At 49.8% G+C, this 24,730-nt stretch overlaps 1 protein-coding gene across 1 annotated transcript; it reads right to left on the reverse strand.

Annotated features, from left to right (window-relative positions):
- Positions 1 to 10,655: 10,655 nt before the first annotated feature.
- Aipl1 (aryl hydrocarbon receptor interacting protein like 1) lies at positions 10,656 to 20,572 on the reverse strand. The gene is made up of 6 exons (XM_036198096.1): positions 20,469 to 20,572; positions 19,692 to 19,871; positions 12,885 to 13,073; positions 11,877 to 12,053; positions 11,662 to 11,803; positions 10,656 to 10,858 (listed from the first exon to the last, which is right to left on the reverse strand). The coding sequence occupies exons 1-6, from the start codon at positions 20,562 to 20,564 to the stop codon at positions 10,656 to 10,658; spliced, it is 987 nt and encodes a 328-aa protein (XP_036053989.1). The 5' UTR covers positions 20,565 to 20,572.
- Between the last annotated feature and the right edge of the window lie 4,158 nt (positions 20,573 to 24,730).

The raw sequence follows: 24,730 nt of genomic DNA on the forward strand, positions 1-24,730 counted from the left end.
TAAATACATGTTTTTAAAAAAGCAAAAAAATAGAACTATCATATGACCCAGCTATGACACTGGGTAAACACATACCACAACACACCACAGAAACACCCACTCATTCATGTTCAGGGCTGCTCTATTCAATAAATGGAACCAGCCTAGATGTGCATCAACAGACAAGTGGATAAAGATAATATGGTCCATATGCATGGTGGAATTTTATTCAGATACTAAGAAAAATGAAACCATTACATTTGTAAGAAAATGGATGGAACATTGTGTTAAGCAAAATAAGCCAGACTTGGAACAACATCACCTGTCATAATTTTTTTTTTTTTTTTTTGAGATGAGGATCAAACCCAGGGCCTTGTGCTTGCTAGGCAAGGGCTCTACCACTGAGCTAAGTCCCCAACCCCCATATTTTTTCATCTACAGAATCTAGATTTAATGTGTGTGTGTGTGTGTGTGTGTGTGTGTGTGTGTGTGTGTGTGTGAACAGTCATGCAGCTAAATGTTCAGACCAGGTTAGGAACCCAGGTCTTAGTCTCCATTCTATCTTGGCCCCAGATGTGGAGAAAAAAGGACAGATGTCTCTGAGATGGTCTCTGAGGGGACCATTGGCTGGTCATTGTCACCAGTCAGTGTAACACAGACTGGCAACAGTGACCTTATGTCAGAGGAAGGGGACACCCAGGGGAACCAAAGAGGAACAGTTACATATAGTTTTTTAAAATCATCATGCAGAGGGGAAATGTTTGGGAGGGGAATGCTGCAGGTCAAGCTGTAAGAGGCAGACACACCCAAAATGGCAGCTGTCTGGAGACAGAGAGTCGATGTGATGTAAACCCTGGTTCTGGACATGTTACCCTCAAATTCTCTAACCATAAAGTGGAAGATAAAGTATAAAAATTGCTGAAAAGATTAAATCAATTGAGCCCTGACAGGCCAGGATTCTTAGAGGTCCAAAACTCCAACATACAACATTGCCCTCTGCAGGCAACTTGAGGAATGTTGTGGTGGGGGGGCACCTGACAAAAGGTTAATCTACAGAAACACAATCAATCATCCCATCAACAAAGAAGCTGACGAAAAGAACACATCTTCTCCAAAAAGGAAACCCGAGTGGCCCATAACTACTGAAAATGTTTTTAGCATCCTCAGCCATTAGGAAAATAATGATTAAAACTGCCTTGAGAATTCTTCTTGCCCCAGTCAGGATGACTGTCATCCAAAAAACAACAAATACTGGAAAGGGTGTGGAGAAGGGGAGCCCGTACTCACTGTCGGTGAGAGTTCAAACCTGTGCCCACGCCTCAGAAATCAGCCTGAAGGTTCCTTTAAAAGAATCTAGAAAGAGAACATCCACAAGATTCTGCTATGCCACTCCTGGGCATATTCCCACAGGATTCCAAGTCAACACACCACAGAGATGCTTGCCCGCCCGTAGTTATTGCTGCACTGTTCATAATAACTAGAAAATGGAGTCAGCCTCTATGTCGTTCAACAGATGAATAAAGACCGTGTATGAGACAAACAGACAGGCACACAGATGATGGATGACTGGTCGATAGATGATAGGCAGATAGAAGACAGATACATAGGTAGATAAATAAGTAGACAGACAGACAGAGATAGATAGATTAAGAAATTTTATTAAAACATAAAGAAAATTAAATCACAACACTTTCAGGAAAGTGGATGAATCCAGAGATCGTTACATTAAGCCAAATAAGCCTGACTCAGAAGACAAGACAGCACTCATTTTCCCTCACACACAGAACCTGGATTTAAATGTGCATGATTGACATGAAAGTAGAAAGGGAACCACGCGAGGGAAGGAAGAGATCATAAGAGAAGGAACTAGAACACATGGAGCATGAAAGAATGGAGCACCATCTAGAGGAAGGAAGAAGACGGGAGAGCCGCCGTGGGACATGTGTGAATGTGGCATAAGGAAACCCATCACTGTGTATGCTAACTCAAAACAAATCAATTAAGAACTAAAAATCAGAAGATATGCTGGAGTGGGGAGGCCGGATGTGAGAAGTCACAGAAAACAGGTGAGCGCCCTGAGGCTAACAACAGCCAGGGACTATCCACATCCCAAGAAGGAAGGGAGAGATGTCTCCCAGACAACAAGTGTGCATTGCAGCACATGACAAAGGAACGTGCTGATGTCACCAAGTTAAGAATCTTAAAACGGAGGATTTGACCCTGCATTCTCCAGACAGACCAGAGTCAAACTAAGGGTCCCTACAAGAGGGAGACATGGAGAGAAGAGAAATGGGTGATACAAAAACATGGTTGGAGGTGGCCTGGAGCCAAGGAATTTGGGCAGCTTATAGAAGCCAAGTTTTCCTATGAGCCTCAGAGGGAACAAGGTCCTGCCCAGCCTTTGACTGCAGCCCACAAAGCCCCTTGCAGACTTCTGAACTCAAGACAGCTCATTTGTAAAGCCAACAGACTGTTGGTACCTCATTACAGCAACAGTAAGAAGCCAGCCCAGCACTAGCTGCGTGCCAAGGGCCTTGCAGGCACAGGCAAGGAACTGTCCCCTCTCCCCTGCCCAGAAAGCAAGCTGACCTTGGCTTCTCCACCGGGGCACCTATTGAAGAAGAAACCAGCTGGAAGCCAGGGAGAGGCATGAAGTGTGCACATAGCAGAGCCAGAAAGAGCAGAGGGTTGATTAAGAGGCAGGCAGGGGACAGTCAGCATGTGGGTAGCTGGACCAGACTCTGCAGGTTCCAGCATTCCATGAGAGTACAGGATTAGGAGCGGTGATGAACACCTGGAGCCTCAGAAGTTCAAGGCCAGCCTCTACTACATAACAGGACTGAGAGAGAGAAAGAGAGAGAGAGAGAGAGAGAGAGAGAGAGAGAGAGAGAGAGAGAGAGAGAGAGAGAGAGAGAGAGAGAGAAAGAGAGAGAGAGAGAGAGAGAGAGAGAGGACAATCCTGTGCTCCGGCTGAAAGATGAGACTCAGCTTTGCCTTCAAGATAGAACCCCAGGGGAAGCCTTGACAACATTCCTCTGTCTAAAACACCAAGAATGAAAATCCCTCCAAACTGTTAGAGTGACCAACCTAGAGGACACTGCCCCTCACTCTACCTTAACCAGAAGAGACCCCTAGCCCCAGGCTAGGCTGGCTGGAGAGAAAGACTCAGGGTTCCAGCATCAGCTGGCTGTCACGTCTAGTTTGGGAGCTGCCCCCCTGGTACTGTCTAGAGTCAGAGCTGGACGTCTTCAAGCCCTACCCTTCGCCCTTCAAAACTAAAATCCATGGGCCAACTGAGCTGTCACACTGACCTAGCCAGTATGGGAACAATGCAAATTAAACAGAGGATCCTTCTTCAATCTCTCTCCTGCCATCTACTGGGAACCGGCAAGCACTGCACATATCTAAGGTAGACGCAGTGAGGTTAAAGGTAGGGAGGTTGGACTTCCACAGTATGTACAACCACAATCGCCCTTTCCAAGCCTCTCTATCAGGTTAGCTGTATCTACAGCACCAGTGTCTTCCATGGGGCCCCTCCTCTCCTCCAACACTGTTTCCTTCAACACTTTCTTGCTGAAACCACTGCAGGACTCTCCAAACTGGCCTCCTCGTTTCAATACAACCTCAAGTTTGCCACAAAAAGATCTTTCTAGAAAGCTAATTTGATCATGTCCCCTTCCTGTGGGTGCTTCTTAGAGACTCCTCACTGGCTTTCAAGATCCCTGGATATGGCCCTGTCTGACCCCCTCACCCTTGGCCTTTTCCCTAAGATATCCTGGTATAAATAGGTTCTCCCAGGCCTCACCTAGACAGCCTGTAGACCAGCCTCATGTCCAATATAATCTGTCCTGTCATGTACCAGACAGAATACAAAGCAACTGCCTGGTCTGGTGACAATAAGACCCTCTCTAGTGAGGGTCTGGAGAATGCCATAAGAAGGAAGTATGGAGAACCCAAGGCAACTGCTGAGTACAAGCAAACATTGGTCATCTGGAGACAGGCCCAAGACAAGCTTCTCCCTCCAAGCCTCAGAGGGAACCACCCACTGATGCCTTGATATGTAGCATCTGGCCCCCAGAAGTGACAGGGGACATTCTTATATCAACTTAAGTGGGGTGCCCAGAAGTTTGGTGGACATTACCCCTGGCATACACATGAGGGCATTTGGGATAGGTTGGAATCTGAATCAGCCAATTGAGTACAGCAGGTGTCTTTCTCCTATGGGTGGGTCACACCCAATCAGCAGAAGGTCTGAAAGATCAAGAAAGCCAACCTTGCAGGAGGTCTTCCTGCCTGGATGCCTCAGGTGTGGAGCTTACATATCAGCTGTCCTGGCTCCCAGACCTTCAAACTTGGAACAGACCTATACACCTGGCTCTCCTGAGTCCCACGCTTGCCCATTTCATCATGAGGAGGGCCCTTGAACATTACCAAGACAACTCTCTCTTCTTGGGTAACAAAAAAAAAAAAAGGCTGGGGAGAGGGTACACTCAACATAGATGGTTAAAAAAGAAGCATGGCCACATCTCAGCCTCTGCCTCAGACTGTCTGCATGCTGGCCTATGAGAAACTGTAGTGAAGGACATCTCCAAGCCTACAGTTCAGAACCCAGCTTTAATACAGATCAAGGCAGAGCAAGCAAAGCTCCTCCTGACTGTCTGCTCCTGCATCCTCTCAAGGATGGTAGGGAGATGTTTACTTCCACATCACTTTTTTTTTTTCTGATGAACATGAACACATCTGTGAAGAGCAACAGCTCACAGACTGGCTGAACAGCTGCAGAAATTGTATTTGCAATCATCTGCCGCAAGAGGGTGCTAGCAGGCTCCTCCACCGCCAAATGTTTTGCATCTCAATTACCCAAACCACCCTCTTCCCTCCCAGAGGCTGGACAAAGTCTGCATGCCTCTTCAGCTGTACCAGAAGGAGCTGGCAGGCCTGGAGTCACAACCCCAGCCAGGTAGAAGCTGTGTCTCCTTTTCCCTTCCCAAAGGAGGCTGGGAACCAGGAAGCTAACTGCCAAGCAGCCTGTCCTGAGAGGCTACAAGCCAGAGGCTCCTAAGAAATGAGAGGGAGGGGCTGGAGAAATGGCTCAGCAGTTAAGAGCACTGGCTGCTCTTGTAGAGGACCTGGGTTCAGTTCCCAGCACCCATATGGCAGCCGACAACCATCTGTAAACTCCAGTTCCAGGTGACCCAATGACCTCTTCTGGTCTCTGTGAGTACCAGGCATCAATATGGCACACAAACATATACATAGGCACAAATGCACTAAGAGAAATCATGGGTAGATTGACAGAAATGACAGTGACGGACCGGAAGCCGGTAAATACCCCAGGCTGTACTAGCAGACTTTCTGCTTCCCTTAGCCTGGACTCCTGTTGCTGGCTTTCAGTCTCCCTCTCTGCACAGCAGGGTGTTGGACTAGTATGTTTCTAAGGAGTCTTTGCACCAGGCAGCAGCATGGACCTGAGTTTTTCAAGGGGTGCCCATGGTTCTCACCAGGAGGAGACATTTTAATCACACACACACACACACACACACACACACACACACACACACACACACACACCACCTCTGCCCTGAGGAAGCGCTGACACTGTTGAGGAAACACAAGCATTCAGGCTTGTCCTCGGATGATATTTTTATTGGTGGTGAGAGGGAAAATGAGATTCCTTGCTCATCACAGTCTCTCGCTAATGAGAACGGCAGACTGAACGGAGCAGTCCAAATTAGGCCAGGAGCCGCACAGACTCGGGGCATGGGAAATGAGCATGAGGGCTTGCCTTCAAGGAAAAGGTGGGAGGGAACAGAACTCCGAACGGCCTCCCTGCCAAGCAGTATGATGCCGCCACTCACAGACTGGTGGATCAAGGTGAAGTTCAACATGGCACCTCCAGCTACAAAACCTGGCAAGTCCAGGGACAGGGAGTCCAGATGCTGGCTGTCAGAGAAAGGAATACTGGACATCAGCCCACTGAAGACTGTCATGAGTGGGGTGATGCCAAGATTCCCTAACTGTGCATTCACTAGAAGGTTCTAGTGCTCAGAGGAAAGCCCAAGCATGCCACATGCAATGCTCCAGGTCTGTGCCCGTGTGTGTGTGTGTGTGTGTGTGTGTGTGTGTGTGTGTGTGTGTGTGTGGTGGTGGTGGTGGTGGTGGTGGTGGTGGTGGTGGCTTCCCCCAGGTTGGATGGGACCAGTGCATCTTGGGTGAAAAGGAGCTCACAGCATTCATGAAAACATGGGCCCCTCCCTTCCCTGAGGTGAGCAGTTGAATAGGGTGAAACTTTTCAGTGGCATAACTGCCCAGGAGTTGTCCGGGGGACTTCTCCACAGAGTAGCTGCCTTTGAGTGCCCTGTGCCCCATAAGGAACCCCAGCGTGGTCCTCAGTCTACCAAGTTGGAATTGACAGAATTATCTCTTAGTCTATTTGGGGTGAATAGACCTTTCTTTCTAGCACCCCAAGAAATCATGTGACTATAGCCACTAAGGTAAGGCATACCTAGACCCTGATTCTCAAGAGCCTCCCATCCTGAATGATTGCCAAGAACAATGGCCTTACAAGAAATTAAAGAAATGTCAGCCCAGCACGATGGTGCATACCTGTAATCCCAGCACTCGTGGGGGGGGGGGGGGGGTAGAGGCAGAAGGATCCACAGTTCAAGGATAACTTTGGCCACATGAGACTATGTCTCAAAAAAAAGAGCCAACCTCTATTCACCACACAACCACTTGATGACCATCAGACACAGAGGTGAAAGCACTCCAAGGCTTGGCTCTAAGCGCTGTATATCACTTCTGGCCTCTGCCACTTACAGCTGTATGAGCAACCCAGGTGGGCCAGCTGCTTCCCAGAATGGTGGTTCCCCTATCAAGTGGAGCTATGAGGCCCACCTTGAGATGGGGAGACGATGGGGAGAGGGGCTGGGGTTGCGACCTTCTGCCGCTAAGGAAACACCCTGCAGAGCACAGAGCTGTTCAGCCATTGTGTCCATTCAACATGACGAGGCTGCCCAGCCATTTCTCACAGACAGGCGCCTTGGCCATGTGATGAGCAAGCATTGGCCATGAACTTGTCCAGCTGCCAAGTCCCACCTGCAATGATCTGGGCCCTAGGACTGTGTTCCTGGCAAACAGTTCTTCACTTGATGCCGTCAGATGATGTCAACTGAGAGAAGTCCCTGTAAGGGGACACAGAGACTGGAAGATGGTCCCTGACTAGCTTGGAAGGAGGGAAAGGAGGCCAGGGGCTGAGGAACACAGAGGGTCTCTAGAAGCTAGAAAAGGCAAGACAGACTCTCCTAGGAGAGTCTAGAGAGGCGACCACAAGCTAGCCCATTCCAGGACTTCTGCCCTCAGACCCAGAAGGGGTGCCGTGTCATTTTTGGCCACTGTTTGTAATACCTTGCTAGAGTAGCTGTAGGGCCTAACATTCCTGCAAAGGATAGGAGAAAGCCACGTGATTCCCGCAAGTACTCTCTGGTCTCTGGATCGTTGTCCACTTCAGTTAGGACACAGTTCAGACAGCGGCTCACGCCTGGCCCAAATGCCCCGGCTAACCTATATTGACTCTAAGAGGGAGTGAGCATGGCTGAGGAACCCACAAGGGCCCTGTCTTGGCCTCTCTAACTGTTCCTACACAAAGGCTACTGGTAGGCAGGCTTGCTTCATTATGTGAGTTTAACATTTTTCTCCTTCCCTTTGTAATGCATCATTCCCAGCACGGATCAGCTGCTGAGCAGCCCAGAGTAGCACAAAAAGTTCCAGCCAGAAGTCTGAAACCTGAGTGCTCATCTAGGAGCTACCTTCCGTTTGATTCTGGCCCCTCTCTGAGCCTCAGTTTCCCAGCCTGTACAAAGCCAGTGGGAACCAGGTTGTCCCTGAGTCCTTCATCTTCCAGTGGTCTCATTCTATGATTCTAAGTGTCCCTTGACTGTGACCACTCTGCAGGCATCAAAGGTAGTCACAGGAGGTGGAGAATGGCATCGGACCCCCAGGGACTTCATGCTGTTTGTTGTCTGCTGCCCCCTGCTGGCTATATTTGGGGTAAGGCACCTTCTGAAGGCTACCTGTGAGACAAACCCACCTCCCAAATCCTTCAGCCAGGACCTCACAGAAGACTACTTCCAGAACACAGAAGGAAGCCCAGGCAAGCATCAGAGCCCTGGATGGAAAGCTGACTGCATCCCTGCCACTTCTGCATCAAACCCTCTGCACCAGTGAGTTAGGTATAAGATGCAGCAGCTTCTGAACAGGACTTCTATTGTCCCTTCATCATCCTTGGGAGCCACTAACAATAGGATTCTCTCTCTTCACTGTGCCTCCCGCTGTCATCCACAGGTGTTCTGGGCCACAGCTCTCTTGATTTTTGGACTTGTAAATGTCCTGGGGCATCAGAAGGAAAGATCCCCACGTAGGAGGGTCAGACAGGACCCATCAGGGCCCTGAAATGCCATGAGGTATTGCTCATGCTGGGGAGCTGGGGAGCTGTACACTGACAAGTAAGGTGGGTTCTCTCTGTCTGCAGAAGGAAAGGCAATGGAGGGACATGGTGCACAAAAAGGATAGCATGCCGGGAAATCACACACACACACACACACACACACACACACACACACACACACACACACAATCCCAACACTTGGAAAGCAGAAGCAGGAGGATTGCAAAGTTCCAGGCCAGCCTGAGCTACACAGTGAGACCTTGTCTCAAAACACCAGGAAGCAGAGAGAGAGGACAGAAGAAAGAGGGGAGAGAGGTAAGGAGAGGAAAGGGGAGGTCTGGAGCCATCATCCCTGGCCCTTCAATAATGCCCCTTGCCTGGCTCCTCATCTGCTCAAAGCCACGCGGTTGCTTTGGCAGTGTGCGCCCTCCAGGGGTCTCCTAGGGCAGCACCGCTAGAGGAGGTGGTGAAGGTCCTTCTGCCCTCCCTCCCTGCTGCACAGCTCAGGACTCTGTGACCTCAGGACACTCCTTCCTGTGCTTCAGCAGGTCACGATGTCCCTTCCTCTGTCCTCTCCTGCCTCCTGCTCCCTCCTCACCATAGACACAGGTGGTCTAGCAGACTCAACCCGAGTCAATTCAAAACGAGCCACCTTTTCTCCTAGGCTAGGAGGGCTGACATGGGAACCCCTAGATGCCAGGAGCGTCCTCATTCTGGTGGCCTGGGGACCAGAGAATTGGGAAAACTGCAATGGAAGCCCAGCAGGGGATGCACTGGCTCTGCCACAGTCATGTCAATGTGGTTTATTGATTTTCAGATTTTCGAGGCAACCTGAGCACCAAGCACAGACCTCATGTGTTTGCTGAGCTCAAGGTGGATGGATGTTAACCGCAGGCATGAGGGAAAAGAAAGCACACACACACACACACACACACACACACACACACACACACACACCTTGTGGAGAAAGGAGCCAAGTGGATGCTGGCCCTATCCCTCTTCCAGGAGTCCCCAGAGCCACCAAAGTCAATGACAGTCTGAGGGGTTCCATGCCTAGTGATGATAACGGGCAAAAAAGAAGAACCAAGGGAATCAGAAATCACAAAATACAGCTACCCAAACTCGGGAAAAGTTCGGGGGAGCCTTTTGTAATCAGCATTGATACATAATACAGCAAGAGGCTGCAGTGGGGACAGAGAGAAAAAACAGAAAAACTACCAGAAAAACAAAGCAGGGCATAATGGAAAGGGTGATGGAAGAATCGACAAGAACTAACTTTGCTTGAAAACGAATACTGTGAGGGCTAACTGAATGTTTTTAAATTTGGGACTGGAGAGAAGGCTTAGCAGTTAAGAGCACTTGCTGCTCTTCCAGAGGACCTGAGTTTGGTTCCCAGCACTCAGGTAGGGCAGCTCACACGCACCTGTAACTTTTACTTTACAGGATTACAAGCCCTCTTCTGGCCCCCTTGGGTACCCGTACACATGTGGCATACACACACACACACACACACACACACACACACGGACACGGACACGGACACGGACACACATACACACATGGACACACATATACACACAAATTAAAATTAATAAATCTTTTTTAAAATATTTTAATTTAAAGTAAAGTTGATTACTACACCTGAGCTAAGGAACAGAGGCTAGCCTGTGCCATTTGTTAATTTGGAGTGGGGGTGGGGGAGATGCTTTTGACTTTCATGGGCATCTATGACTTTGATCCCACAAAATACATGCATGTGTGTGTGTGTCTATTTACTTATCATTGGAGATCAAACCCAGGGCTCCAGGGTTGCTAAACAAGTTCTCTGCCACTGAACTATAATAGTCCCAGCCCTCAGAAATTAGTCTTAATGTGATTTAATCTGAGTATGTGCTAAAAAAGTGGCATCAAAGTCCTGGTTAATTGAACCGGGGATACTCAGGCCATATATGTTTGCTGCACACAGCCCACAGGCTGTGGGGGCCACGGAGGAGTCGCTGGCAGCCTCATGGCAGCCAAGGACACCGCGCCCTGGGGCACCCTGCAGCAAGTGGAGCAATGTGAGCCCAGTGCCCAGTCCCTGGCCCCAGTGCTTAGCCCAGAGCTTCAGCCTGTAGCTCCTACCCAGCCCAACCCAGCCCAGCCCAGCCCAGCCAGGCCAACCCAGCCCAGCCAGGCCAACCCAGCCCAGCCAGGCCAACCCAGCCCAGCCAGGCCAACCCAGCCTAGCCTAGCCCAGCATGCTCCGGCAACGCTGCTGTTCCTCCTCCTGCTTGTCCGCCAGGCGGCTCTCCAGCTGCCGCAGTTCCCTAAGCACCGCCTTGCGCATGGAAGGCTCCAGCTCCAGCACTTTCTCAAGGTCCGCCTTGGCCTCCTCAGCGTTCCACACCTCTGCGTGAGCGCGTGCGCGCACATAGTAGGCCTTCACGATGCCTGCGGAGAGGAGCGAGCTGCACCCACCCAGCCAGCCCCAGAGAGCCCTGGCGTCAGACCTCCTGACCTCGCTTTCTTCCAAGTTCTCTAACCAATTTCACTTACAGAATGCTTGTATTATTCCCTCTGAGGACCCAAGCTTTGTCACCATCAGACCCTGTCCTCACGCCTAACCACTCTGGGTGTCTGTGAGGCTCAGCGCAATAAAAATAATAAGGGTGGAGTACTTAGCCCCTGGAGCAGGTGTGTGCTGTTATGCTTAGCGTTAGTTAGTTGTTGTCTTAAGTACTGCCAGAGACGATTTCATGTGTTTCTTTCAGTGTCGATTTCATATTTTCCTTTAGACTGCTGGCCTCCTTTCAAAGCCTGGCTTCTACTCCCAAAGTCATGGATAAACAGCCACATGCACATTTGAAAAGCATAAAAATAAATAAGATTTAAAAACCACCTCCCTAAAGCCAATGGTGGTGCACACCTGTAAAGCCCAGAGCTCTGAAGGCGGAGGCTGGAGGATCACAAGTTCCAAGTGAACCCTAAGTAAGTAGCCAGTTCTCACTCTGAAACAAACACCTCCCACAATAAATATCACCTGCCCAGAGGCACCTCTAATGCAGTTGCAGGCTTGGGGGAGTCAACTGGGTGAAGACAAACTTCCATGCCTCACAGGGTAGGAATGGTCCACTGAAACTGTGGCAACTGGCTGTGGCCTGGCTGCCTGTGTCTCCCCCCCCCCCCCCCCCATCTCCACCACCCTTACTCCCCCACCCTCAATTCCCACTCCCTCACCCCTGCCAGGGCCACACCTGGGTGGTGTCGTAGGATGTCACTGGTATGTTCCAACACCTCATAATATTCCTCCTTCTTCAGCAGACACTGGCAGTAGTTGAGGATCAGAGTGTTGATCATCTTCTCCAACTTCAGCCACTCAACCTCCCATGGCTTCTCCTGCGGGCCAGAAGCTCAGCCACCAGCTGGTTAAGACTCATCCCAGCCCACCCAGCCAGAGGTAGCTCCCAACCTTGGTCTGAAGGTTCCTCAGGCACACGATGGCCTCCTGGTACTTGGTGGCAGCCTGATCATAGCGGCCCAGTTTAAAGAGCCTGTTGCCTTCCCCATGAAGGAGAGGCACGGCCTGCATCTTCTCCTCATTATTCAGATTCCACGTCTCCCTCTGGTACTCACTCGGGGCCTCCACCTAGCCCAGGAGCTACAGGTTAGCCAGGCGAGGAGGGCCAGGCAAGATGGCCCCAGCATCCTTCTAAAGCGGTTTGTCATGTCCCCCAGTGAGGTACCACACCAGAGTCAGGTATGCTGGTCAAGACCTTGGGAACAGAGCAAGGAAGCAACAAGGCGCAGCCCTGCCTAAGCAAGTCGGTGCCTTTGGGTGAATTATAAAAAGGCTCCGTTCTTTAGAAAAGTCTACTTCCAATAGTTGGAAAATTGTCATGAGTACTCACTGTGTCAGAACGAGACACTTTTATTGCCATCTGGTGGGAATTTGTCATTATAATAACACAAACATGTAGTATCTACAAAGAGCGTCTTGGCAGGGATGCTCTTGCACGGTGCTCAGACCACACAACTGTTCTTTTTAGTTTTACTTCCCCATCCAGCCCTCAGGTTTAGCCTCAACCTCAGCCTTGTTCATAAGCTGAGTCCCGACCTGGCCTCCACCTTGAGCCTGGATCTTCCAGCTCCACACAGGCTCTTTTACTGCTCCAGACCCAAGTCCAAACCCACAAGTCACAGAAACCAAGGAAGAGGCTGCAACTCTAAATCTTGCAGAAATGGAAGCAGATAACCAATTAAATAAAAATGCTTCAAAAATGACATTAAATCCTATTTTTCAAACATTTGGTTTTAAGTGAGCTTTTTCCTTAGGGGAGTGGGAGTTGTGACTTTCGATTCTGCTGGGGACCCCGGCCAGCCTCTTGTTTTCTAGAGAGGCAAATAAAGTGGGCATGGGGTCGCGGGTCTATAGGGTCCCTCCTGACCTTGGCCAGCCCCTCCCACACCTGGCTCCCACCTTCAGTAACTCAATCAGGAAGATGAGAGGCTGGGGCTCTTTCTGTAGTTCATCCAGGTCCTCATAGCCCAGAGTATGGTACGCGAACATGTTGGCCAACCCACACGTATGCACATGCCAGCCTGTGGGGTCCTTGCCCTCAGCCACCTGCCGCAGACTGCGGGACAGCATAGGGTAGACTCCTGTGTGCTGTAGGAGAAATGAAGGGGTGGTGTCTTTGTAGCATGAATCTTAAAAGGTCTTTTTAATAAAAACAAACCTGAAGCCAGGTATTGGGGTGAATGCTGGAAGATCCAAGAAGCAGAACAAGCCACAGCTTCCTCACCTTGCCAATTCCTCAGCTGATACTGCTTCCTCAGACTGGATGCCTCTGAGTCCTCATCCAGAATGGGTCTCAGCTGAACTGCTGCTCAAAAGCCTAAAAGCTTCACCCGCTCTAGTTCCTGGTTTTCACACCTTATATACCTTTCTGCTTCCTGCCATCACTTCCTGGGATTAAAGGCATGAGTCACCATGCCTGGCTGTTTCCAGTGTGGCTTTAAACTCACAGAGATCTGGATAGATCTCTGCCTCCCAAGTGATAGGATTAAAGGCATGTGTGCCACCATTCCCTGGCCTCTATGTCTATTTAGTGGCTGTTTCCTGACCCCAGATACGTTTATCAGGACGCACAATATATTGGGGGACACAATACATCACCACATGTCTTAGTTGTCTGTTCAGAGCTTGCCAGGCCACACCCAGCCCACGCTGCACCAGTCTCAACAGTACTGCTGTCCCAGGACACCCAAGAACAACTGTAGCTCACAGGGTGCCACCTACTGCTTTGGACCTGTTGGCACCTCTAGTCCTTATGACCACCCAGCAAAAGAGCCACTGTGAATATCCCTGTGCTACAGATGAAGAAATAGGAGCCCAGCGAGGTTAAGCAACTTGCTCAAGGCTACACAGCTGGACATGACACAGACAGGATTTGAACCTGCCTCCCCAAGCTGTGCTTTTAGCCACATTGCCCCTTTATAGCCCTTGAGTCCCACAAGCCCAGGGCTCCCAGAATGCAGCAGTGGAGGGAACAGGATCCCTGATCTGAGAGAGCCATCAAATGCAGCAGGGCACATGCATATCTGGCCTGATCCAACTGCATCCAGCGAGGCCTGCTCCACACGAGGCCCCAGCTTTCTAGGAGAGCCTCAGAGCCTGTCTCCATGGAAGTGAAGTTGCCCAGTTCAGACCCCTACAAGGCCATTCCTGTCCCTCCGCTGGTGGAAAGGACAGATGCTGAAGGCTGGAGGTCACTCTCCCCACCCCCACTGGCCTGGATTAGCCCAAGATATCCTGGGCTGACTTCTGAGAGGCACAGCCAGATGGCAGGTGTCTGAAGGATTAAGGCTAGACTAAGGGAGGGAGCACACACCTCCCACCAACTTGCTTTGGGAAGGAACCCACTGAGGCCAGTTAAGCAGGACCTCAGACAAAGGCTGTATTCTGCTAGATACCTGCCAACCTGGCCGGCCTGGTGTTCCAGCCCACGTCCAGGGTTACGGGATAACATCAGGAGTAGGATAGAATCTAAAAGAAGGCACCAAGGTTGGGGACAAGGCAGTTCTTCATTCTCCTAGCACCAACTTTGCGAAAGGGAAGGATCCTGGAGCCCTCCTACCGTGTTACAGCCTGCAGGAACAGCCATTGGCACCCAAGGGCTCTAGACATCTGAGGACTCAAGCAATCAGGGGAACCCATCACCATGGTTCCCTCTTCACCCTGGAGCCAGAGCCTGGTGCAGGCCAAGGCCATGTCTGGACTGAAGGCTGCCACCTGCAGTGAGTGTCACAGACGACATCCACTGACTCCCAGCCTGAGTCCATCTGTCCTTAATGTGTTGGGTTTGGAGGCAGGGGGTCTGGTCTGGTTTTTAAATGTATTGCCAGTATTTAAACACAGAGTGTTAACAGGCTAATGAAGAGCTGTGCTGGAATCCAGAGCCCAAGTGTGCTGCCACTGCTAGCCCATTCCTTCTTGTGGACTTGGAACAGCTGTCCCTGGCCCTGGGCAATTGGGGACCCAGCTCCTGTGGAATCAGAGTGTATTTCTCTGGCTTCACAGGACTGGGCACCAACAACAGGTCCTCAGTGGAGACAAGCCCTTAGAGGTAGATAAAGGGCCCGAAGCTCTCACCCACCGTGTGCCTCTGTATTGGGAAAGAGAGGGAGGCAGCCCTTGTTCCTGCAAAGATCTAACTTGAAGGTGACCAAGCAAGGACTGTACAGGTAGATTATAGGACAGGAAATAACACACAGCAACTGCTGACACAGGCCTTCCTCGGGCCTGGAATTGCCCCCGCTGGTGCCTGAGTCTGTCTAGAACCCTGGTTCTTGAGTAGAGCCGCCCACAGAGAAGGGGCTAACTAAATGTACTTACACATACACTTTCCAGGTCAGGTATTTTAGTTAGCCTTCTGTTGCTGTGATAAAAACACCATGACCAAAAGCAACTTGAGGCAGAAAGGATTTATTTCAGCTTATAGGTCCACATCACAGTCCATCACAAAATAATCAGGGCAAAAACCTGGAGGCAGGAGCTGGTGCAAAAGCCACAGGAGGGGTCTGCTTACTGGTTTGCTCCTCATGGCTTACTCAACCTGCTTTGTTATAGCACTCAGGATCACCAGCCACAATTGTCTGGGTCCTCCCAAAACAATCATCAGTCATGAAAATGCCCCCACAGGCTTGCTCATAGGACAACCTAGTGGGGGAGTTTTCACAATTGATACTCGCTCCTCTGAAATGACTCTAGTTTCTGTCAAGTTGGCACTCCATGTGAGCTGTTACTTGTCCTTCAAGACCCAACTCATTGTTGCCTTGAAGAAGTTCCCCTAAGACTCTGAAGCAGTTAGCTTTCCCCTTTTCATGACCCCAGAGCATTCTGCCCTTCTTCTCTATACCATGCCCTGGCTGCCTAACACCTTGAAAAGGGCTGTCTCCTCTAGAATTCACTTCCTCCGGGGTTGGAGACCACCTGTATCATTCCTAACACAGAAAACAGGCCAAATAGGTGCCCAGCAAAGGCGTGATGATGTGAGGAAGAGAGCGGATGAAGGAAGAAGAAAGCATAATTGTATAAGAGGAAATAAGGTAAGATATGCCATATATATATGGTATAGATGTAGTGGTGAAAATCTGGATTATGGGTACTAGAGAGATGGTACACTAGGGAAAGTGCTTGCCGCACACGTGTGAAGACCTAAGTTCAGATCTCTGGAACTCACATAGAGCAGGTGTGGTAGGTGGTGCATCTATAATCCCTGTGGACATAAAGCAGGTGTGGTAGGTGGTGCATCTATAATCCCTGTGGACATAAAGCAGGTGTGGTAGGTGGTGCATCTATAGTCCCAATGGACATAAAGCAGGTGTGGTAGGTGGTGCATCTATAATCCCTGTGGACATAAAGCAGGTGTGGTAGGTGGTGCATCTATAATCCCTGTGGACATAAAGCAGGTGTGGTGGGTGGTGCATCTATAGTCCCAGTGGTCCTACAGGCAGATGACAGCAGAGATAGAAGAATCCCTGGAAGTTCCCAGGCCAGTTAACCTAGTGTATTCAGCAGTGAGCAGCAAGAGACTGTCTCAAACAAAGAGGAAGGTGAGGATGACCATCCAAAATTGATCATGACCTCTGACCTCTACACATGAACAGACACACAGACAAAAACAAAACAAAAAGCCTTGACTATGAATGACCATTGATTAAATTGAAACGTGGGTGGGAGAACTGGTGGATGGATGGATAGATGGATGGATGGATGGATGGATGGATATATGGATGGCTGGTTGGTTGAGTAGATGGATAAATTCATGCAGATGTGGGAGGTTTAATAACAAAAGACTAGATTGTGACTGAACACTGGTTGGTGAGAAGTATGAATAAACTGATGCCTAGGTAGGTGGGTGGATGGATATATAGATGGATAAAGTATGGCTGGATAGGTGGACAAGCGACTCATGTGCACATTCATGAAAGTCATGAGCTTTGGGAAAACCAACAGTCACTATGTTCTAAAACTTGCCCACCTATGAGATGGACACCATATGACTGCTGAAGTGGCCAGAAGACCACAGAGTCACAGGGCACAGCTCCTGGAAGGAGCAGAAGCTTGTGGTTTTGCACACAAATCAATCAATGAATCAAGTTTGTATTGACAGCCTTCAGTGCATGCAGCCTACCATGTTAGCAAATATGGACCCTGAGGGGCAGGGTGGATCTTGCTGGTGACAAAGCCTATGTAGACATATAGCAGGTACACAGGGTTCTTGAAAGCTCAGGGATGCCTCCCTGAGAGCAAAGGCAAAAGCGGTGATTCTAAACTAACATATCACAGAAGAATCAGCCAACTGGATGAAGTCCTTCACTGGCAGAAACACATTATTTATTTATTTATTTATTTATAAGTGTTCTGCCTGCATGTATACCTGTATGCCAGAAGAGGGCGCCAGATCTCCTTACAGATGGTTGTGAGCCACCATGTGGTTACCGGTAATTGAACTCAGGACCTCTGGAAGACTCGTCAGTGCTCTTAACTACTGAGCCATCTCTCCAGCCTCCAGAAACACTTTTTTTTTAGTTAAATGACATTAATATTAAAATAATAACAATGAGACTGTTGCAAAGAAAAGATACGCTAGGCTCCAATACGCTGAGGAACACAGGGAAGTAACGTGTTGCGTGGCATCCCCTAATGGTAGACAGTGGCACTGCAATCTGGCTCTATTAAAAGGTGCATGTACCCAACAAGAAGGGTAAGGATCCCAGTTGGAACCTGCCCCTCAACTGGTTGGACCAAAGCAGATTACTTCCACTCTTAGAATCTTACTCGGGGGTCTATGGCTCCTCAGTAAAATGGAGAGGTTAATCATCAACATCCTTCAAAATAATAGCTTCTACCTTTTAATCGCCTTATGCACACTATGACTTCTACTCATTTTTATCATATCCTGCAAGACTCCCAAAATAGCCCTGAACCTGCCATTTGTTCATTTACAGATGAGGAGACAGAGTGGCAAGAGGAGAAAGACTCTCCCCAGGTCACTCCACACTAATAGAATACATCTCAAATGCAATCTCTCTCTCTAGCAAACTGCTCTTTCCAAAAGGTCATTAGCTCCCCATGAAATAAAGAGTATCTATCCACCATCCGCTGTGAAGATCCATGGGGAGCTTTGTGATGGACAGCTCAGCTTGTCAACACTTGAACTCACCCATCAATCTCAGCCTTGCATGAGATAGGCAGACACGGTGCAGCCCTCAGTGGGAAGTTCATAGCGCTATCCCTGACTTCAAAACAAAGGCCAGGGGTGGTAGAGTACTTGCTGGCCATGCACAAATCCCTGAGTTTAATCCCTAGTACTACATAAACCAGACTTGGTGGTACACACCTGTAATCCTCACACCTGGGTGGTAGAGGCAGGAGGATGAGAAGTTCAAGGTCATCCTCAGCTACAGGGAGTTTGAGGCCAGCCTGGGCTACATGAAAGCCTGCACAAAAATAAATCAGTGAGGACAGGAGAAAGAATTAGAGCTTTTCAAGCTTTTAGGCAAAAAAGCTCATTTGTCAAAAATACAAGAAATACAGGAACATATTAGACAATTACATTCAGAAGCAACCCACAGAATCCAAATGTGCATCTCTCTAGGACCACTAACTCAGTTCCCTCCATGACCCAAAAGGGGCAGGAGACCCCGAGGAGAAAGAAGACACAGAGCCACGCTGGTTAAGCCTCACACACTGGCTTTGTTTGGATCCTGCAGGGACACACAAATGCCACTCGTTCATAAAGAATAAACGAGAAAGCTGGAGGGGCGACTCTATAGTTACGAGCACTCGCTGTTCTTTGAGAGGTTGTGGGACTCAGTTCCCAGTACCCCATGATAGGCAGCTCACAACCATCTGCAACTCTAGCTCCAGGAGATCCAACACCCTCTTCTGTACTCTGTGGGCCCCTCACTCATGTGAAGGATCCACATAGCTAACACATGCATAAACACACTTAAAAATGAAACATAGATTTTTTTAAAAGAGAATAAATGAGGTGGTCGGAGAACCCTAATGGTGGAAGGCAGTTAGAGGACATGAAGGGAGTGTTTGGGTTTTCTGAAGATTTAATAATGGCTGTGCTGTGGTTGTGCTTTTCAAATATCCAATAGCTTTAGAGACACTAAATCTGGTGTTCCCAGATGAGTTGTCACGATGTCTGGAATATGCGCACACACAGTGCGGGTTGAGGAAAGGAAGTATCCTGGAGGGACAAGGACCCAAGACTGTGTGGTGGGCTGACAATGACAGCCTAGGGGTGCCATTGATGATTTTTTTTTCTTGACTTTTGCATGTTTGCAAGTTTCTCTAAGAAACACTTGTCTCTCCAAATCACAGACCAAGAAGTCATAAAGATGGCTTATGAGTGATGTAAATGTGAGCTGAGTCATAGAGTTGGTAGGAATAGGGGTGGGGGGCCAATGGCCCCAAGCATCCAGGATCTACGATGCTGAGCAAAAAGGGCAGGGCAGGGGAGGCCCTCTCCTACCCTGCAAGGCCACATGCTCCCACAGCCCCACAGCCCCACACCCAACCATATACATCCCGCCACTTCAAGGCCTGCTTTGTCTGGAGGGCTGGGCACCATGTTTGTGGTGGCAGAGAATGGAGATTCAGGCTGCACCTACAGAGGCTTGTTTTGCCCTAACTTTCCTGAACCTTGACAGTTCTGGGAAGAGTGTGGGGAAACTGGACGGGGAAAGAGCCATGAGGCCTACTTACAATGGTATCGCACCAGAACTCAGCCACTTCACCGAGCCGCATGGATGTCAGCAGCGTCTCCCACACCTCCAGCTTGAACATGTTGCCAATGATGATGTTCATGGGTTGGCCCACCTGCTTGCTATCATCAATCACTGTGTGTTCCTCATCACACTTCATGGTTCGGAAATGAAAGGTCACCTAGACCCCAGAACAGAGGGCCCTGATGTCAACATATCTCCCGAATTCCAGCGTCAGCCACCCAGCCACCACAGGCTCCTTAGGCTGTCCTCACTGTCAGCTCACACATACCTGATAAGCTAAGGTACCTCAGACACACACCCCCATACCTGCAAGTCTGCACAAGGAACCTGAAAAGCATACCCCGTGCCCGTTTCTCACAGCTAAGGGTCAAGAATTCCTTCCCCAACAAGCTCAAATGTCCAGGGATGTGTCCATCCACCCCAGGAGACCCATCAAAGACAAGGGGGACAGATGCCATCACTCCTGAGATTCCTTCCTACTCACTTGACATTTGGAACTCTGGAAAATTCCCCCAAACCCCTCCTCCTAGCCTACACTGACATTACCCTGAAAACTACTTTAAAAAGAAAAGAAAAGAAAAGTCCCATTTATAAACTCCAAAGCAGGGCAGCCTAGGTGTGTAGGGTGGACAATTCCAGAAAAAGTTCTGCCTGGATGGATTAGGGCAAAGCCAAAAGCTATTTTCAATGCCCTGGGCACAGCTGGGACTCAGAAAGGGACCACGGGGACCCTCTCTGGGGGAAGGATACTCACTCGGGAGCCAGTGATGAAGTTAGGGAGTTCTCCCGTTCCCCCATGTAGAATGGTCTTCTTGACACCCTCCACATTGAGGAGTAAAGAGACATCCATGCTGCAGGTGTGGGAGAGGGCTGCGCAGGCCTAGATAATCCTACTAAAGCAGGGAACAGTCACGTGGCTGATACTCAGAGGCCTGTGCGGGCCTGGATAATCCCACCAGAGGGTGTTAGTTTAGCAACTGACACCCAGAGGATTTCCAGGCAGGGAGGGGAGACAGAAGGAAGGTGGGGTGTCTGACCACTACAGACTCCCGTCGACTCCCACTTTACTCAGGATCCCTCAGTGGACACAAATCCCCTTTCGGACACCCACAGTGACTACATCAGGTTTTGCTTTTGTTCCTCCTCAACAAAAGAGGTCGGCAGATGCTTCTGCGAGGAGGGATTGGAGAAGAAAGGCAGCAGGAGAGGCCTGGAGCCATCTGAGGGGAGAAGGAGTGGAGACCCAAAGCCACCATTGCCCCTCCTGTGCCTGCAGTGCTTGCCTTGCCCAGTCTCTGTCTCTTAGCGCTTCCGTTTCCCTCCGGGGAGCTGGGAGAAGCGGCCACAGGGCAGTTGCGGGGTTCTGGCCTTGGGGTAACTAAAATGACTGGAACAGTTCTGGGGGAAATTGAGGCATTTCTAGTATTGAGCTTCTTCCTACGCTCTAAAGTCTGGCTGGGTCGCAGTACTGAGTCCAGTGAGACAGATAGAGCTTATTGTATGAGCCCCAGGGACCCCCCTTAGGGGACTAGAAGAAAAAAGAAGAAAAAAAAATGTGAAGACTTGGGTGTTTGGCGCCACCTTGTGGCCAGCTCAAAATCTCATGCTTCTCTCCAGGGTCTTAGGGCTGATAAAGAATTCTGAGCATCACAAAACCTTCAGTCTCTTCAGAACGTTGATTTGTGGCCAAGAGAGAGAACACTGACCTTGCCACAGGGAGACATTATAACTAGGCTAAAAGACAACCAGAACTTCCTACATGGCCTTGGTGTCTCTAATCTACTTTTCCTCAATTCCCTTCTCCAGGAAGGCCAGGGTCCTGGGACTCCCTTTATCCAGCACTCTCAAAAGTCCTGATTTCCACGAGGAGCCCTTGCTCTAAAGGACCACAAACTTAGGCCAACTGGTCAGATACAGAGGATGAAACCTGGAATTCTAGAAAGCCCTCCCTGAGCGCCAGCTCCCCAACTCAGTCCTTGCTTCCATCCCAGTGTTGGAGAGGAGGTAAGACTCTTCAATCTTTCTCCAACCACACAGCAGCCTAGAGGAGCATGTGCTGAGGAGGTAGAATGGATAGTCAATGACAGTCATGAGCATGTAGAGGGGGAAGTATATAGGCCAGGGCCAGGCACTGACTCTGAGCTCCCCTGACAAGGAGGAGGGCCTTGTTAGTTGCTTTATAATGACTCTTTATAATACAGTTTCTCCTTGGAACATTTCTCTATCCTGATCAGATGCATAGTGGGAGGAAAGGACCTAGCTGTGCTTCTTTTCACAACGCCTGACACTTTGCTACTGTTTCCACATTGTGCTTTGCAGAGAGAGAGTTAAAAGGCACAGAGCAGAGGGAAGGGGCAGAGGGATTCTGGGGAACAGGCTTCACTGCTGAGCGGGGTGGCCCAGTGCCTGTTCAGGCCGCTGCCTCCAATCTTTCCAAAGCCTTTATTGAACTACAGTCCCGGTCACCTGCTCCTCTCTTCAAAGCCAGCTGACTTCCCGCCCCAGATCTGTTCTAAGCTCCTGCCCTAACCTGGGCCTCTGCTCCTGGCCCCCCACCCTGGCCATGCCCTCCACTTCTCTCAGCCTTAGTCCAGTCAGGCCTGGAATGTGCCGAGGTTCCTGACATCACTCTCCACCCAGTGCCTCAGCTAGAATGTCACATATTGGGAAAAGCCACCTAACCTCCAAGCCCAGTAAAGTCCCTGTGTTCTTTTCACTTCCCACGGCCCCTGGCTCTTCGCATCCATGGCATTCTACACATAGTAACTGTTGGGTGTCAGTTTTTTTCTCTGATATGTGATCACCCCAGGGGTAGGAACAACTAGTGAAAGCTTTGTGGCCGGAGAGGAAGCTGGGGGGGGGGGGGGGGCGGGAGGGAGAGGCTGCTGGAGGGAGCACCCTTCCTCTACCTCCCCCCTCAGCAGAGGAAAAGGTGGAGCTGAGCCCCACTTGTGATACCTGCTACATTGTCCTCCTCCAGTGGAGCAGGAGACCCTGCACCCACCACCCATCAAAGAGCTATGCCTGTGTGGAGCCCCCTCCAGCCACTCTCCACGCAAGGCTGAAGGGAGCAGCTTCCCATTCAGAAGAAAATACTTCTTCTGCCTTCTTCCGTTGCCATGGAGACTTCCCTTCATTAACCTGATCTGCCAGTTACATCTCCAAGTGGCAAAAGAGGAGAAAGCTGCAAGCATTGAGAATACTCTCCACACACATGCATGCACATACACACACACCCACACACCCCGGATGCTTAGCAAGGACGTGTGACCCAAAGAGAGGAACACAGAGCTCGGAGTCAGAGACCCAGGGTCTCGCCTGTCTGAATCTCCAGTTTCGTCATCAGTACTGAGAATAAAAATAGACCCGACTTCGCAGAGCTGCAGGGAGAACTGAAGAGGGAAAATGTCGATGCACTTAGCTGAGTGTCTGACACGTGGTAACGGCTCAGAAAATCTAAGCTATTATTATGAATGCCGTGACACACCAGGCCCTGTGGCAGGTGCTGAGGAGATGAATGTGGCGAAACACTATTTGAGAGCTCCATTTCCCAGGGTTTCATCTTCACTGAGACATTCCCTCACTTTGAACTCTGTCTTCATAGTAACCACTCTCTCTTCCTCTGTCTGGTTCATTGCATGCATTTCCTGATTATGGTCACAGATCAAGTGGCATAAGCAGGTTGAGATCCCTGTAAACAGTCCCATGGAGAAGAGGCTGGAGGACAAAGTCGACAAGCACATGAGAACAGTGGCTTGCAAACCTACACCCATGGCTTGTCAGAGTGCAATAAAGCCTCTCAGAGCACATCACACAGTCACAAGCCCTTCTCTGAAGACTTACTTGGGATATGCATATGCATGTGTGTCAGGTTTCTTACAGAGAGTGACCTTGAACATGATATGCCCTGTGCAAAAACCACAAACACACACTCACAAAGACACATGCCTGCAAACACATAAATACAAGCTCTGCCTGGCCAGCTCATTCCCTGGGTCTCAGGTTTAGATAGCATATGGTACTCTGCCTGATGATTAGAGATTGGATCTGGAAATATTCATCTCGCCAGGCACGCTGAACTTGAGTCCCATGGAAGCAAGAAATGGACGTTTTCAGCCTATTTTTAGCACAGAGTTTAATAAATCCCACTTTCCCACTTGTAAGATTAAGGAGACCTTTGGTGAGTGTCAGGAAATCCAGGGTGGCTCCAACTTGGGGTTTGTTGCAGGAGGTGATAGGACCCAGGAGACACAGGAGAGATCCAAGCTGGGGAAGCCTCAGCAGTGAGGGAGTCAACCCTGGTCCACACAGACCCTGCTCCTGCAGAGATGGCATTTGGATCCTTCACTCTGCTGCACATTCACACTGAATGAAATGTGGCCAGCTTAAACTCGCTACACCTCAGCTACCTCATAGAGCTCTGCGGCATTGGGGGTCAAATGGGCTCATGGATACACGGGGGAATGCTTGAAAGTGCTATGTACAAATCAGTCATTATCACAGGAGGTTTGGGAGGTGAACACAGAGGCTCGGGGAGAGGTCAGACAATCCAGACACCAGGAAGAGTCCTGAAGAGTCTCTGGGAGTCCTACCCCAGGCTTAGGCAAGGGACGGGAAGGGGGGAGTGGTGATGCTTCGTGGAGAAGCAGGTAAGAGGGCCCCATTCTGCTGCACACCTGGGCCCCTTGATTTCAGTACTGGGGGGGCTGAGCCAGGGTTGTGGCCAGTAAGAGCCCATCAGAAAAAAAAAAAAAAAAAAAAAAAAAGGAAGAGACAGACAGAGACAGAGAGAGCAACAGAGACAAAGAGACAGAGAGACAGAGAGAAAGCAAGGAATAGCTCAGCCCTTAAAGCGCTGCCGCTCTTGCAGAAGGACCTGAGTTTGGTTGTAAGCATCCACATGAGGTGCCTCACAACCACCTCTAACTCCAGCTCCAGAGGATCGGACTTCCTCTTCTGCCTCACACACACACACACACACACACACCCCCCGGACCCTGCAAGCACTCACATGCA

This window comes from Onychomys torridus, chromosome 8 (genome assembly GCF_903995425.1).
Source record: "Onychomys torridus chromosome 8, mOncTor1.1, whole genome shotgun sequence".
NCBI classification, from domain to species: domain Eukaryota; kingdom Metazoa; phylum Chordata; class Mammalia; order Rodentia; family Cricetidae; genus Onychomys; species Onychomys torridus.